This window comes from Cariama cristata, unplaced genomic scaffold, assembly GCF_000690535.1.
Source record: "Cariama cristata isolate BGI_N322 unplaced genomic scaffold, ASM69053v1 scaffold8517, whole genome shotgun sequence".
Taxonomy (NCBI): Eukaryota; Metazoa; Chordata; class Aves; order Cariamiformes; family Cariamidae; genus Cariama; species Cariama cristata.
The window spans coordinates 27,520-45,196 of NW_009624883.1; the positions used below are offsets into that span (position 1 = coordinate 27,520).

At 40.6% G+C, this 17,677-nt stretch overlaps 1 protein-coding gene across 2 annotated transcripts in view; it reads left to right on the plus strand.

Moving 5' to 3' along the window:
• JAKMIP2 (janus kinase and microtubule interacting protein 2) overlaps positions 1-17,329 on the plus strand; it is a 33,911-nt gene extending 16,582 nt beyond the window's left edge. The window contains exons 12-22 of one of the 2 annotated variants that reach the window (XM_009703355.1): positions 1,430-1,528; positions 4,187-4,285; positions 4,626-4,679; positions 5,552-5,617; positions 6,465-6,533; positions 7,623-7,700; positions 8,577-8,780; positions 10,303-10,368; positions 11,958-12,030; positions 12,650-12,651; positions 17,281-17,329. In XM_009703355.1, the coding sequence (XP_009701657.1) occupies positions 1,430-1,528; positions 4,187-4,285; positions 4,626-4,679; positions 5,552-5,617; positions 6,465-6,533; positions 7,623-7,700; positions 8,577-8,780; positions 10,303-10,368; positions 11,958-12,008 (786 nt within the window). In that variant the 3' untranslated portion in view covers positions 12,009-12,030; positions 12,650-12,651; positions 17,281-17,329. Of the gene's footprint in view, positions 1-1,429; positions 1,529-4,186; positions 4,286-4,625; positions 4,680-5,551; positions 5,618-6,464; positions 6,534-7,622; positions 7,701-8,576; positions 8,781-10,302; positions 10,369-11,957; positions 12,031-12,649; positions 12,652-17,280 lie in introns of those variants that run through there. The other variant, XM_009703356.1, reaches the window with a different exon arrangement.
• Positions 17,330-17,677: the final 348 nt, after the last annotated feature.

Genomic DNA, 17,677 nt, shown 5'->3' on the forward strand with positions numbered 1-17,677 from the left:
TTGCTGGCAGTTGCTGATGCACCAGCTCTGCTGGTAAGCTCTAGCCTGAGAGCTGGAAGCTCTACCTGTCCTTCTGGCTCCAAGGCACAGACCTTCGTGTTCCAGCTGCATTGTGCTGAAGAGTTGGCTGCTGCTGCACTGGCAGGATGTTTTGAGCTTAGCTTCTGGGTGTGAAACAGCAGTAGAAATGCAGTCACACTGTAACACCAGGACCCTTTCATACTCCTAGTCCCTGTGCATTCTGTATATTTTTAAGGGCTTAAAGTCATCCCTAGGTCCAATGGAACTTGTACTGCTCGGTCCCTTGATACATTTAGGAATATCACCTGTTTGTGTGTGTGTATATATTTGTATGTATGTATATATTTTTAATCATGGAATATAAGGATACAAAGGACCTCAATATTGCTTGTGTATCACCAAGATTAACAGCAGTGGCCATGCATATCAGTGTCATCAGCAAGAGGCCATAACTCCCAGCACCAGTCTCCTACTGTCTTTTACCTCCCCAGATGAGGTTTCTTAGCCTGTGTTTCTCCTCTTCCATAAACACACCTAATAAGCTGCCAGCCCTGTGCCATCCTTCCCTATCCAGACAAACTGACCCATGGGGGCTCATTTGACCTCAGTCTTACTATGTTTCCTAGCTGTCCTTGTCTGGGCCCTACTCAGACAACCTGACTGCAAAATACATGTCCTGGCACTGGCTGGAGACTTGCAGAAGAGAGCAGGCTGAGGAGCTAGTGGTAGAGTTGTCCACAACAAGCAAGCTATAGACAATTGGCCAATGGGTGGTATTTAAGTCTGTCTACTAGTTAACAGAACTGCTTGTGTGGAGATGCTTGCCATGCAGTTCACACAGGCTCTTGCATGGGGTGGGACGGCTGCTCAGGTAATTGTCTTCACAAAGACAGCTCTCCCTGCTTGCCCTCTGTGCTTCATGTACTATGCACCGCAAATCTCTGATCTAGCTCAAGTTCTTCTCAAAGGCTGTTGCAGCTGTTTCTGTGTCATTCCTGATAGATGCCTATCGAACCTGTTCCCAGAGTCCTCCAGCAATGATGTCTCCACATCCTTCCCCAGACAGTCTACTCCAGTGCTTTACCGTGAGAGCAGTGTTTTTAATAGCTAATGCAGACTAATCTAATAGCTAACATGACACCTCTGAAGAGTTAACTTCCCTGCTGATGTTCACTAGGCTTGGATTTTTTTAGGAAAACCTCCAGCCTAAGCATCTTATCATGTTTAGGAAGTTGATGAGCAGAAGTTCACCTATAAACTAAAAACTCGCTGAGGTAAAACAGCAAGTAGCGAATCATCTGTAGAGTTTGGATTTTATGCCTCCTGTGCTACCTCAACTATTACTCACCAAATATTCAATCCTTCTTGTAACAGTCACACAGATCCTGAATTTACATATTTCTATTAGATAGAGAAACTGGAAGCAGAAAACAACCGTCTGCAACAGGAGCTGCAGGATGCCCGAGACCAGAATGAGCTGCTGGAGTTCCGCAACCTTGAGCTGGAGGTGATGGATGAGCTTATTACAGTAGAACTGGTAGCAAATTTAACTACTGTACTTTCACTGGACACCAACTTTAATCAAGTGTTTACACAAGCACTGTAGTGATATAACAGAGTAACAAATCAGGCCCAGCATTTTTGATTGTGAGCTGAAGTATGTCGGCTCTAATATCCTGGAAATAGGAAGCTCCATACTTGACTGGTTCACCTCTGTCTGAGCTAGGTGTCCAGCGTGCATAGATAAGCTTAGCTGGTTAATGTCAGCATGGCTCTCAGTTACCACACCTGCGGATATGGTTTTTGTAGTGCTTTGGAGCAGTCTGTCATCAACATGCTTTGTTCTTATTGCTGGCCTGGAGTCCGCTAAAATTAACAAATTAATTACATTTAAATTAACCAAATAAGCAAGGCTTAAACCCCATCCTTGTGTACTTTGCTCGGGGCTGCTTTCTGGTTCACAGCTAAGATCTCCCCTGAGAGCAGGCATCCAGGGATTTGGGTTTTTTTGTTTTGTTTTTGTTTTTTTCATGAACCTGAGCAGGTCTTGGAGGAGAAAGAAATGTTGAGCATACTGTTATCTGTAATAGCTGAAGAGTAGAGTGTTCCTCTAAGAAGTCAGAGATGCAGGTACAGTTCCCTCTTCAGGGTCTTCAAAGCCCTGTTTCCCCTTATGAAAATCTTACCGCTGATCTATAAATTATACTGGCTTTGTTCTTTTCCCCTCTTTCAGCAAGGGTGATGAGACAAGAGTTCAAGTTTCACTGGGAGTGCTGCTGTGAGGAGAAGTGCACCTCTCTAGCCCTGTGCTTGAAGGACTGAAACTGTTTGAAGTTTAATTCAGCAGTGATTGATGAAATTGTATAAGCAGTTCTAAGGGAAAACATCAGACCCAGGGCTATTGTCTTCCAGTACCATACCTATGGGGGTAAAAGGGTTGTACCTTGTCCCCTCTGACCCAGCGAATCTTGAATTCTTTTCTCTGTGGGGACTTGGCTGTGAGAGGAGACAGGAGCTGTCCTACCCAAGCCAATCTGTTCTGGGTGGTTAGAGCAGTCTTTGTTGCAGAGGAGAAATGTGCACGTCGGCTCCTGCGGTTGAGGGAGCTGAAGCCAGGCCTGCACCAGCCCACAGGGCACTCTGGCTCTGCCAGGGGATGCCTGCAGATCCTCACGGCTGCTGGTGTGGGCTGGGGGGTGCTCGGGGCTGGCGGGGCTGGTGCTGCCGCCCTGTTGTGAGCACCTGAGGATGGGTACAGAGCCCAGGTGCCCGAGGAACACAGGCTCCCTGGACAAGGGTTTGCAACGGCTTCCATGCTGTTGATTCCTGAGGCACGTTTAGATTTAATCTCTCTGTACCTCAGCTTCCTGTCACTGTGGTGGGGATAAGAGACGTTTTATACAGGAGAATGTGGTCTTGCTCCTACAGCCTTTATCATTATTCTTACCAATGCTGGCACGTGTGAAAAGCCAACAGTGCCTGTCTATATGCCTATAGTGCTTGGCCTGGAGTTGTCCTAATTTGTGTCTGGAGGCTGTAGGCCCTAGCACAATGAATAGCGACAGCCTGTCTGCCCACCTGCAAGCACTGTCGCTTTTGCAGGCGCTGGACACGTTCCCTGTTGAGCAGCTCTCCTCATGACTTGCATTAGGTTAAGACAGGTCCCTCAGACAGCACTGGAGGTTGATGGAGGAGCTCCAGAAGTCTCTGCAGGCAGCCAGAGGACTGGGTCGGACCTCAATCTCCCTCTTCCCAGACTACCTCTAGTTACAGATTCTTGTTACGAGCGCTGACTGACAAAAATTTCTACCTGGTCTTTTATTCAGTATAAGCAGGTTTATTTCTCAGTTGTTCTTTTCAGTTGCCGTCCAAGGCCTTATATACTTGCCATACAGAGCTTGTAGGTAACACACAGCCCTTCCTGGCTCTCATGAATCAGTGCTGTGACAGATTTGTGCCTTATTTATAGAACTTTCCCACAGTTTTACCTAACAGCTGTGTTTCCATATGACATGGAACTGGACTGATCAAGTGACTTACATGTTCATAAACCAAAAATGTATTTGAAAGTGAAATTTGATCTTCATTTCTGTGCTTGCCTGAGAGGGATGAGAAATAACATCTTCAAATTTTTTTTTTTCCTTTGGACATTTAAAACTGGACAAATATTTGTAAATTTTTTTGCAATGCAGGTGTATAAATAGCTACGTTGATAAAGTTTTTTGAACTTACTGCTTTCCACAGATACTAGAACATACAACATGCTAGGATGAGCAAATGTGTAATCTGAGTATCCTAGTAGTCCTAAATCAAATCCCTGTTTCTAAAGGGAGAATTTACAACAATATATAGTTGTTCAGCACTTCATAAAGCAAATTACTTGAGTCTTAGCCAGGTGATGGCCTTTCCAGAGACAACTTAAAAATTGATATAATTCATCAGATAAATCATCTCCTGTAAAATAATTAACTTGGGTTTAGGATGCTATCCCACTTAGCACATTGTCTTTCAGACTGGGTCTAAATGTTTCTTTTTTTTGACTTGTAAAATGAAGAGCTTGGCTTTGCAAAGCATGATGTAAACAGTAGCTATGGCATTTAATGAGTTCTGTGTGCATCTCCTTCATTCTAATATGTTCTCTGGTGTCTTTTCAATTTATTTTCAGGAAAGAGAGAGACGGTCCCCACCATTTAATCTCCAGATTCACCCATTCTCAGATGGTGTGAGTGCTCTACAGATCTACTGCATGAAGGAAGGGGTTAAGGTAGGTCAGTTTTATATGGCAGCACTTCTAATTACAGGAGTGGTGGATGCTGCCCATATAACCCATTACATTTATCTCTGCTAGTAACACCACTAAACTTTAAGCATTTAAACTCAGTCTAACATAAGAGTGTGTGATGACTGACACAATTCAATTGGACTCATAATTTTCACCATAATGCTAAAACCTGGCTCAAAGGCAACTGAAATCAGTGTGTGATGCATTTCCGTGGGATAAAACAAAATGGTTGATTTCAACATGGTTCATATGAGGGATGAATATTTCAGCCGGGATAAAAGTGTGCATGCCATAGCTTTACCTTATTCTCTCATTGTTGCAGGATGTCAGCATCCCAGACCTCATAAAGCAGTTAGACATCCTAGGTGATAATGGGGTAAGTTAGTGGGAGATATTTTCCCTTTACAAGCTGCATTTTGTACAGTAGGATAAGTGAAATCTATAATTATCATTACTGTTTCCTAAGATATGTAATATTTCCTAAGTATGTAATATCAGAACAATTAATTTAAGGAGTGTTTATTTCTATAAGTTAAGGATTTGTGAGATTTCAATAGTCAGAGAACTAGTAATGAAGTAGCAGTTTTAACATCTGATTTAGCAGACTGGGAAGAATGTCCAAAGGCTGCTGATATTTGGAACTGGGCCTGACTGCGCTCCAGTCATTCAGGAAAGCACGTGAATTAGTTTGGCAGTCTGAGCCAACCACTCTTTATCAGGACTAGGATTCCTCTGCATATAGTTTCATAAATAGGCAAGAATTATCAAATCACCTGTGGCTTTCTAAGTGGGCATTGCTGTCCACTTTAGTCATCCATGTAAAAGAGATCATCCTATATCTCTGGTCAACATTAGATACGTTTTAAGAAAGCATATAAGAAATAAAAACAAAGGATTGTGATTGTCTATTCACGTGCTGGTGAAAATCAGCATTATTTTTACGAAGGCTTTAATGGAAATTCAGCTTTGTAAAACTAGCATGAAGACAGACAAATGGGTCTAATTTTAGTTTACCTTTCCCATAAGATGGAATGGAATGAAAACGTATAGTTAGTCCACATCATACAGAAAAGCAAAAGCAGTGCACTTTTTAATATGTTAACAGACTCTTAATGTTTCAATGGGAATAGGATACCCAGTACTACAGGGATCCCCTGAAAACTGTAAACCTAGTCTGTAGCCTGGATTATCTTTATTCATGCAGGAAACTGCTGCCAATTTTCTTCTTCCCTTTCTTTCTCTTCACAGAATTTAAGAAATGAAGAACAAGTGGCCATAATTCAGGCTTCCACTGTATTGTCCTTGGCAGAAAAGGTAAATTGTGTGCTTGCTTTTCTTGTGTGTTATCTAAGGCTTCATCTATCAGTGGAAATTTTCTGCTCTGTTGCTGTTCTGAATATCATCAAACTTTGTAGTGTAAGAAGTGATTCCCCACATAAAGTAAACTCTGCCAGCACAATCCCAAACACCTTGCTAAAGCAGCAAAAATGTAAAACTCAGCTGGCCCGCGCTGTGAAGTCAAAACAACTGCAAATACAAAAAGAATGTCAAATGAAACTTGCAATTTTAAACTGAATGAGAAACCATCAGACATTTAAGCCATAAATAATTATACCGTGGGACTTCTGGTCCTGAGATTTCCAAAGCTTTTGAAGGGATCTCTATGCAAAATTTCCACTGAAAGTATATGTCTAAATTCCTTGGTTTGGAAATTAACAAGAAAGTGAGGGTTGGTTAAAATTGCTTTCTGTGGCTCAAGTGCAGCACACAATATTGTCAGCATGACAGCTTCCAAGGATTCTACTCAACGATTCCTCCTCTGCAAAGAGAATTGCCATCTACCCAGCTAAGCTATTTTTGAGATGCTAGAGCCTCATCATGGGCCCTTACCCATGGGATGAAATGGGTTCCCTGTGCATCCAAGGAAGTGTGCTTTTTCATCTTCCAGTGATCTGGTAGCGATGATCCTCTTTTTCTCTGTTGAGTGCTACCTACAGAGATTGCAGCTGCCTTTGTCACAGGAGAACAGCCTCAAGATAGGTGAGGAACTAGCAACAGGTTACTAAAAATAGACTAACAAGATGCTGTAGATGTCCCACTTGCCACTGCCCGTGTGCCTAGGAAACACAGCAGGTTACAGCTCTCATTGTGTTCCCTCCAGTGGATCCAGCAGATCGAGGGAGCTGAAGCTGCTCTGCATCAGAAGATGATGGAACTGGAAAGTGATATGGTAAGCAAACTTTCCTTAATACACATTTTGGGGGAAAGACACTGAGTGTGTCACATTTACTTAGTGTGCCAAAAAATAACTAAAAAGGTCTTTTGGCAAATTAAGTATGCAGGCCTTCCCTGATTATTGGTGAATCCTTAAAATTGTTACTAGTCTGCAACAGCAGACTACATGCAACAGCAGAATAACATAGAAACAGAAACAGTGAAGGTTTGAAAGCTTTCTTTTTCCATGAGGACGACTGCTTATTAGTAAGTACAGAGAGCTCAAATGTTGCTCAGCGATTTTCAAAGAGATAAATGACTGCACTCTGTCTCATAAGATTCACAGTCTAAACATCAGCTGTCGTATCACATTTCATTCAATACCAGTATGTGGGAAACTAATTAATTATCACACCGTTTTCTTTCATTACGTTTTAAGCCCATACCATCCTAAAAGAAAAACATTTACAGCTGAACTGGAGCTGCTATAGCATCAGTAAAGCTAGTACCTTACCCTATTCTTATTCTAGTTAATGGAAGTAACCTACAAGATGAACAAGTGTAACTACAAGAGTTGGATAGCTGTAGTGGTTTACATTCTGTTCCTATGGTGTGTCTGTACTTAAGTCAATTCAGCTTAAGATAGGTTGAGAAGTTAAAGCACAGCAGCCTCCCCCAAATAATGTGAACGTAAATATGCCTCTTTAGTTCCTGTTTAGTTTATTGCACTTTCACGCTTCTTCCAAAATAAGAGAAAGCATAAAAGGAATTGTCCATGATGCCAGAGGAAGTATCTTTAGAAAAATCAGACAGAACCCCCTAAATTACGCTACTGAAGTGCCCAGCGATATCACTGAAATCAATAAAGAGATGATAGATTTAGTTCCATGTAGATCAGATGTATTATCACAGAAAAGCAATCCACAGCTGTTTTCCCTTCCTTGTTTTCTACGTGAGTCGGATATTGGTAACTCTGCAGAGTGTCAGTTGAAGACCAGTCTCCTAGTCCTGCCTGAGGCAGATATCTGTAGTTGATTTAATAAAAATTCCCAAAGTATTTTGAGTAACTAATTCATTTTTCTGTCCAAATGATCCTTCATTGTAGGAGCAATTTTGCAAAATAAAAGGTTATTTGGAGGAAGAATTAGACTACAGGAAGCAAGCTCTTGACCAAGCATACATGGTATGTACAAAGGAAATTCTACAGCACATATTGGCCAGCACTGTGACAGGACACAGACTCCTGTGGAAGAGAGGTTTTTGCTCTTTTCTTAGTATCTTTTTTTATTTATTTGTGGTTTTCCATTCTTCTAATGCACTACCATGCAATCTGCACAGCTTCAACACGACACCTAGCATTTTCATGTCACAAAAAGGCAGATCTCCTGAAGCTGAAACTCTTTTGTCAGTTAAAGGCAGATATTGTTCATTAATGTTGGCTTGTCCAACAGGAGTCAGTGCAACCAACTGGATCTCAGATCTGGAATCTTGGCCGTTTTGCACTTGTCATAGCAAGAAGACAGTGTGCCACAAAAAGCAAGAGTTCCTGCTCTAAACACTGCTATATCAAATTCCGATACATAGGTCTGGTAACTGGCTGTGCCAGTTCATCACATTTGGTTTGTCAAGTTAATGAGAATGCTCATTGATTAGCAGGATTAAGAGCAAAGTAGTCTGGTAGTGACCTTCAATCTTTCCTCTTTTGTTTTTTAGCACAATGGGTCAAAATTTTAGAATTGGTGAAATATTCATCTTTATACTTATAAACTAGGTATGAAAATTCTATCCAACTCCTAATCATCTCTGAACTGCTTAAAAAAAAGTGAAAGTGAGGCATTTCAGCGAAAATTTAATATTAAAATATCTTAAAAATAAAAGTTCATATCCTTTTGTCAAAACACTGAACCATTTTATGAGTTCTGTTTTTCACATTTTTGCACACTTGAGCACAGGGACCACCTTTCATGCAAGTGCCTGAATCTGCCACCAACCCCCCAGTTTCCACTATGTTTTAAATAATGTTTCGTCTCTAATTGGCTTTTGGTATTGCATCAACCAGAGGATCCAGGAGCTTGAAGCCACCTTGTACAATGCTTTGCAGCAAGAAACGGTGATAAAGTTTGGGGAACTACTCACTGAAAAACAACAGGAAGAGCTGAGGACAGCAGTAGAAAAGCTAAGACGTCAGATGCTGAGAAAAAGCAGAGAATATGATTGCCAGATTCTTCAGGAGAGGATGGAGCTGCTCCAGCAGGCTCATCAGGTAAGAAAAACACACACATGCGTATCTACTCAGCTTTGCTGTATAAGAACATAAGCTGGGGTCAAATTTAGGCAAGCTCCAGGTCATGAGAGAGCCTGGCATCTAGTTTTTTGAGTTGTTTCATACTTTGTGTCTTAACTGTGTACAGAAACACATGTGGTAGTAGCTTGTGGAGAATTGTTTTGGCATACTTTGAGTCTTAAAATTCCAAACCAAAGTTTTCATCCAGAATTCTGTCTGCATGAACCTAGCTTTGTAATAAAAATGGTCATCCCTAGTTATTGGACTCAGTACAGAAGGAACTGTATGAATGCTTCTGGCGTGTGTTACACAGGAGAGCTATCTGTTTTTCCAGACACTTCTGGTCTGTCCCCCCCAAAGTGGGCAGTTGTTACATTTCACTGCTGAGATGTAGTACTACATTTCATGTTCAAAGACCAATATTTGCTGCTCTGCAAGCTGTGAGGTCCCACAGCAAAATGGCAAACAGTCACGGCACCCTGATTAATATGAGAGCTGCACAATGAAACAAAACTTACTCAAATGTTTATGGGAGTAAGAGAGAAAGCATATGCCCAATGGTTAGGGTTTCTGGTTGACAGGAAGACTTAGTTTTCACAGTCCTGCCTGATCCCAACTTGGAGACTTGAGACTGGGTCCACCCTTACTTCTTACCAGGCCTTTGCAGCGTGAGGAGCTTCTTGGTTTCAGCCATGACCACTGACTATCCTGATTAACACTGCCACAGCAGTTCTGGCTTCTTTGAACAACTCTTAGCCAGCATCACTTGCAGATGGGGCTGGGAAAGGCTGAGAGGAAAGGAAAGGAAGAGGTAGTGTTTGAAAGCTGCCATAAGCTAGTTGTCTCATCTGCAGACAATTAGAAAGACAATCACAGTGGTGCCATCTGCTCTCCAAGTGCCAGGGCCTCCAGGTGTCTGTCTCCTGGTTTGCCTCTTTGGATCTCTGCTGTTTGCTTAGTTAGTTTTTCTAGAAGTACCTAGCTCTGCTAAAAAAATACATCTTGCCTATAAGTTACATATATCCCACTCATCACAGAATCAATGTTTTCATAGTATTGTATACATTTGTATACATACACATTGTATAAGTTTATCATTTCAGATCTAATAATAATACTTTAATCCTCTTTCAACACATCAAACTGTGAGAAATCTTATAATCCTAAAGTGTATAACCATGATCTTCTGCTCTCCATCTATTTAATGAAGGATTAATATAAAATAGATAATATGAAACAGATCCACTATTGATACTAATTTCCAGCATTTGAGGATACAGTCACATACATGCAGTAGCATATTTTGAGCGGTTGTACACATGGTAAAGTTGTGGTTAGGCAAGGTTAGCGGATGAAGTCGTGGTTCTACACAAAATTATCCCTGCCAAAGAAATGGATTTGTTAATTTCTAGGCCCTTGGTGCTTGGAACATTAAGTTATTTGTTCATCAGAGCAGATTTACTGAGAATTTAGTCTAGATGCTTTCTTTTCTGATTTCCAGAGGATCCGAGATTTAGAAGATAAAACTGACATCCAAAAGAGACAAATTAAGGATCTGGAAGAAAAGGTTGGTTTTGTTATGCTTCTGAAGTATGCTGATCAACTTTTTTGAAAGTAATGACCTAGTTCTCTTGAACTACATGACCTTTTTTGTTTAGCTGAATCAGCTGGACCTGTTGGTGGTGTTCTACTATGCTTTCTTTTCAATTTGTGTTTCATTGTATACAGACTTTAATCTTAGAGTCTCCTCTGCAATATTTCCTTTTAGGAAATATATGCCAAACACTTTTAATTATGGTGAATGATACTGTACCAAATGATGAAGTCTTTACTTGTCTGTGAAATGCTGTGTTGTTAGGCAGGCAAGACTTCCATTAAAGGCAAGGTGAGCCTAGCAAGCAGGAAGGACTGAATGAAACTGAGTGAAGATTTGAAGATTGTCCTTATCTGGTGGGACTAGGCAACTCAGGTTCTGATGCTATTCTCTTTATTGAAGCTTGTAATTGACTATGCAATATAAATAAGGTACCAGAATCTTGCCCTTAAACTGGACTGTCAGAAAACTATATATGCACATTATATATATGATATATACTATACAGACACACATTCTCTCTCTCTAAAAATATGCACTGCATTTTTTGGGTGAATAAGGCCAACTCTGTCAAATTGAGGTTTTTTACTTGTAGATAGGTTAAATAAGATTGTTGAAAAAAGATCATAGCGTAGGCACAGCATACTGCTACCAATAATGTCTTTTCTAGAAATGCCAGACTGATGTAAGATGCGTCTCCAGTGGTAGCCTTGCCAGTGTACTAATATTAGTAAACATTGATGTCCATGTGTAAACTAGAATATGAAATGATGCCTATATTACTACAGTGCCAGTAGTGCTAATGAGCTCTTTCATTTTATATGTCCGTTCCTAAAGTGAAACAAATGGGCGTAATGCAAAACCTGATACACACAATTCTTTCTGCTTTTCTGCCAATATTTTTGTGATATGACGATTCAGTGTCTTTCTAATATGTATAACTTGGAAAAATAACAGATGATAATCTGTGATGAAAGTAAAAAAAACCCCACAAAGCGAAACTTATGCCATGGCCAAATGAAGACCTTGAATAGGAGACTTTTTAGTGTCAATTTTCCAAAGAGCTTTTGACTCACAAAAAGTCTTATCTCAAAGACAACACATTCATGATTAAAATGAGACATCCAAATATTGATTATTAAACATTTAATGGTTAGGGTTTGATATTATGCATGGGTGTGTCTATGTGTGTATATATACATATATATTCCCAGGCTATTTCCACCATGGATTGCAGGCACTGTTTTTTAATGCACTTAAAAATATTACCCATGCTATTTTTGACATCCAGCTTTGTGACTTCAGTTAACCCATGGTAGTTCATAGCGTGACAGCTACACTTCAGGCTTTCGATATGGTGCCAATTGTAATTCATCACCAAAATTAATGGGATCTGTTTTCTAAGCCTGGGAGGTGGTATGGTGCTTACAGAAGTAACTAGGGAAATACAGTGCTTTCTGAATGCATAGTTACTCTAATTGTTCTCTAGAGTGCAAAAATAATTCTGATGCTTACAATGTCATGACCTTTAGGTTTTACGCAATCTTCTTTTTCTCCTGCAGTTTCTATTTCTATTCTTGTTCTTCTCTCTTGCCTTTATTCTTTGGCCTTGATGTCAATGTGCCTCTTGGAAAGGTAAGACTATTTTTATTTATTTTATTTTTTTTTCCTTTCAGTTAAGTTTCTTCTATGTAACTGCACTTTCTGAAGTTGGCTACATGTTTTTCAGACAGTGTCTGCTTTCAGAATTGGTAACAGCTGATGTTTATAGTAGTTACTGAAGTAATGGTGAGATTGGCATGCAGAAGCGCCCACGTTTATACTTATTCCTATGAAAACCAAGGTCACTGCTGGATCTCTTATGTTAAACAAGTGAAAAGTCATAAAAGGGTCACACCTGCAGAAAAGTACAGATGGGACAAGTGACCAAATACTGACCAACGAGGTATTCCGTCCCATACACGTCACACTCAGTGTAAAGCTAAGGGATCATAGGTGTCAGTCTCTCTTCTTTCATGGCTGGCATCCCTGTGGGACCCTGCTCATTCTGCCTGTGATCTGTGCATTCCTAAATTGGGTTCCTGTTGGCTGTGGAGTCCAGTCTGGGACATTTTGGATGACCGCCCTGCTGTGGCAGGGGTTGGGGCGCCCTGCTGTGGCAGTGGTTGGAGCCACTGCAGCCTGCAATTCCCTGATCATCATAGGGAAGCTCAATGTTAGTTTTGTATATTTTTTCTTTTATTTTTATTATTAGGAGTATTAGTATTATAAAACAATAACAATGAAAAAGAGTATTAAAGTAATTTTAATTTTCCAACCCATAAGTCTCTCTCCTTGTTCTCCTCTCCTTCCCCTCTGGGGAAGGAAGGGGTTAATAGAGAGCAACTGCTTTAAGTGCTGGCCCAGCTTTAAACAGTGACAATCATATATGCACTATGATGGGCTCTGAACTGACACTCAAGAAATAGATCAGGAGGTTATAACAGGTAGAGCTCTGCACCTAGATGTAGGAGAGATACAAAGAAGGGCAAGGAAGAATGATGAGCTGCTGAGAGACAGGAAGAGGGACACTCACTTTCTGGCTCAGAAAGTGAGACACTTAAAAGGACGTATGGGAGAGGTCTAGAAAATTTGTCATAGAATGGATGGATAGATAGACTGCTATCATTCACTGTCTCCTCCAGTACAAGCCATTATCATGTAATAAGTTTAAAATAAACAAAATTTGATAGTTAATGATGTAGGATGTAAAGAAGTCTTTGCCACAGCATGCTTAGCAGCTGAAAGTTCAGTGTTTAAAAAGCAATGTGAGGATGGGGAAATAAATCAGGGAACTATGATGTGCATGGTCTTTACATTTTTTCCGTTTGTGCCTAGCCACTTTCAGAACCAGGGTGCTGGGCTAGGGGGATCTTTTTTCTGATCCAGGATAACAGAAGTAGAACATAGCCTAGATAATGTTATGTTAAAGACTCAAGAACATGAAATGACAGATCAAAATTTTCTGATTTGGGGACAGACCCATACCATTAAATTTCTCACTGTATCTCTTGGCTCTGGCTTGAGCTATGTCAATGAATAAATTCTTCTGCCCTGCACTTGAGGCAAGCTGAGAATACAGTTGTGTGTGAAAGATGTTTTGCCATGCCCTTCCACCATTTGTACTAGCTCAGCCTTTGTTTCCAGGTGCAATTCAAAGTATTGCATTATAACTAAGTGGCATGGGTCCAGGTTAGTGGGTTTTCCTTTTCCCTCTAAGGAAAAGCCCCCTACTTTGAGCTTTATTTCGGCTAGATCAAGGATTTCTTTTGCAGTTTTGTGCTGATGCAGAGACAACTCTCAGAATTAGCCACATCAACTGGAATCTACTGTCTCCTTGGCTGGCCAGACCTCAAAATGAATGTTTTCATGGGCTGAGGCAACAATATACATGGAGGTTGGGCTGAACAGGGAATGAACCATAGGAAAGAATCAGAGGAATGTGGACAGATCAGTGATCATGGCTCTTGTAAACAATGGGCAATATCATTATAGAGTTTCTGCTATTTAAAACATACTGCCTCGATCCCGTGAACACTGAACAGATTAAGTTATGACTGCATACTTACTAATGTTCCTGCCACAGGATTTCTGGGGACCTTGACACAGCACAGCAGCTGTGAGATGTTTTGAGTGGTCATGACTGGTGAAAATTTGATTTTACAGTTTCTTGCTTATTCACAGCCGGGAAAAAAAATCAGAAAGTCTTCTGAAACCACCAAATTATGTACAGGCTAATTTTAATAAGCCAAAATTTTCATAGTACACAGTAATAGAAAATAATTTTTTATGACTGTGTCTTTTGGTGTAACACAGAATCATGAGTCCAGAACAAGCAGCTGACCTAGAGGGAGAGTCAAAAAACAAAACCAAACAAACAAAAAAAACCCCAACCAAACAACAACAACATCATCAAAACCCCAAACAAACCAACCAAACCAAACTTGGATTTAAGGTGCACCTTCAAAACTCACAGGAACTGATACTGACATTTGCAAGAACCTGTCTGCAGGAGTTCTTCCCATTTGCCTATACTGTTATCCTTTTTTTCAGTTTCTATCACAGCTACGATAAAATCCTTGTGAATCATATGAGGAAAAACTAGGGCAATAAAAGGTTCAGAATTTTCTATATGTACAGTTTGCACCTATATTTTCCACCTGTATGGGTATGGAATTGGTTTTCTATTGAGTATTTGCCTCTTCTGGTACAGCTACAGAATTGGTAAGAAGCTTATACATCCTAGTTTTACCAATGTTGGTATCTGCTGTGGTGGGAGAAAAATAAGAAACCAAGGGGGATTCTTATTTCTTTGAAAATGTGCCTCAAAAGATACCCCTTGCTCAGTTTAGCTCACCTTGATTAAAAATGCATTCATGACATTAAACTACTGAACAATTTTTTCCTAATCTTGTCTAAGATGGAGCACCCACTAAAGTCCTTGCAGTAGAGCATGCATCCTGAGACATACAAATTAAAATTTTCATTAATATTAGAACTCATCAGGAAATCTTGTCTTCCTAATTTTTTTAATTGTTTTTAGTTTTGAAAAGTTGTTGGGTTTGGTTTTTTTTTTTAGAAAAGAAGAAGATGATTCACGTGAAAAATTTAATCCACCTGTAATTTAACTTAGAATAGGAAATCCCTAGTCCCAGGACAAAAATGTTAATGTATGCTTCCTGAGGCTGTATGCATGGTTTTCATATGCCAGCATGGAAGAGAAAGGAAAGTGAACTGAGAATTATAGACATAACATGGATGAGTCGCTTGGCTTTTCAGAAATTGCAGATATATACCAGTATCTTTTGAAATAAGGTTTCCCAAAATAGAAAAAAACCTCCTGTTATTCTGACATTGGAATTCCAGCAGTGCTGATTAACTCTTTGTCTTGGAGTCTGTGAAAATATCTCAAGTGCCCTGTAACATTTCTGTGTCTGCATGCTAAGAAAAAAACGTGTTTTAGCAGCCTCACAATTAGCTCTGCAATGTATTCAAAGGCAGACTGAATTCTTTGTTGCAGAGTAGCCATTCCTTCCATGTTCTCAAAGCAGGAAGGGGAAAAGCACGCATATAAAAGGAGAAGAATCAGGCCCATCAAAAAAATATAACAAAACTTCCACATTTGCTGATAATGCTTATGCCCTTTTTGGCCTAATTTGGGGGCAGGTATTGGCTGGTTAGAAAAGCTAATGAGGTGTTTAAGGTCAGAACTCTGCAATTCTCATACAATGCTAGCAGATTACTATTCACTTGCAGTCATTCTTCTACCTGTATGTGGCTGCTGGGTCACATCTGTCTAGCACAAGCTCTCTGCTGACTTGATGCATTCCTCACTGGCGTATTCATTGAGTAGGACTAATAGTCAAAAGAAATGTAAGCATTTTTCTGCCCTCTTTAGGACTGGCAGGACTGTCACAGCTGCAACGGAACCAGAGCAGCATTGAGGCTGATTTTATTGCTGGGGTTCTACATAGATCTGTTACAGACCGTGTCAAGATGTCACTTCCCGCCCGCCCCCGCCCAATCTCCTTCAATAGGTTTTCTGCTTGTTTTAAACAACATCTAACATTTAGCAGGTGTAAATCCCTTTGGTGTAACTTCACTGAGCCCAGGAAGGCTGCTGTAACTACAGTGCCAACATGAGAAGAGTTTTGCTCGCTGGATTCACTATTGTTCCATAGAGGCTGGCCCCAGGTGTGCACGAGGGTGTAGTTCAAATGACTTATATCTCTACTCCCCATAGACAGGACCAGAAGCATCAGAGAGCGCTGAAATGTGGTTTACAGCCCTGGAGAGCCTGCTAGTGTGTTGTGCCACTCCTAGGACCACCCAGGAGATGAATGGTTCTTCTACCTTTCTCATCCTGCTTTTGCATATTTGGCTATGAATATTAGGTAGGGAACAAGAAGATGGATTACTGTGAGCTGAATGACAGAGGAAGTAGCCATGACAGTGGTGGAGATACAGTGATGTAAAGAATGGGACATTAACTATGGAAATGGAAAAATCTTAAGGGCGAAGTGTGTGTGTGGATATATGAACTTGATGCTTTTCCAGAGGATCTGCATTGCTGTGAACTCCCTTGAACTGTGAAGACAGCTGCAGCAGACCCAGCATCACAAGCAGCATGATATCTGTAGAGTATTTTACCAAGGCAAGTCACTCTACAGGGGCAAAGCATCAAGTCTTGTAGCAATTCCTCAAAAACAAGGCAGTGGTAAGCAGCTGTTAGCTCCTCATCTCCTGCCTGATCCCAGCCTTCACCCTCTCCATTTCCCTCCACGGAATCTTCACCCCTCAATACTTGAGGGGAAATCTTGAGACAGAAGCAATTTGGGAATGGTGTTGGCAAGACTGAGAGGTACTTTAGCAAGGTCATATGTTCTGAGGCTGAAATACATGGAATTGGAGAGAATAACTAACACTGATTTGTGTTTCCTGTTCACTTTTAAAACCACCTGCCTACCCAGGTGACTTTGGCATTTGAAGTAACTCAGCAAGGGTGAGCATGGCATGGGGAGTGTGCCATCAGCATTTCTGATTCTTAGAACTACTGAGATGTGTATCATCAGGGGATCTTTGCAAAATAGCTTTACTTCCAGTGAATGCAAGTTAACTATGTTAACCTTATCAAAAGAGACTTCAAACAGATCCTTGAAAAAGCAACAAAGAAAAGCACAACACATCCTTGAAATGTACCTAGGGAGCCATTTGATGATGAAAGGTCTTTGGTTTTGTTCATGCCTTGCTCCAGTTTATCCTTTACTGACCTTTTAACTACCTGAGAGCAAACCACAGTGCAATTGCAGATGATACTTTCTAGTTTTTTTTTTTTCTCTCTTGGAGTGAGCACAGTGCTCCCTGCTGTACTTTTCAGATAAGGAAAGACAATTATGAATGAAACCATGTGCAGCAATATATAATATCCAGACCAGAAGCTCTCTATTTCCTGTTTATGTAGGATTTTTCTGTGTGTGTTGAATATACACATTCACTTATTTGTGATTTGTGATCACATAATGAAGTCTGGTCTGCATGGATTTTGCACTCAGTGAATTTTACCATGTAGGCTTGAATGCTGAGAGAATAAAGATAAAATATGCCCATTTTCCCCTGGTTTCAAACCTGAGAACCACAATTCTTTTCCATAGGTAGGGAAGGCGTCCTCGGAACAGGAGCAGCCTGTGTTTGCCTCATTGCTGCGTTACCCAAAGTTCTGTGATTGCCCTGACACCACATGCAT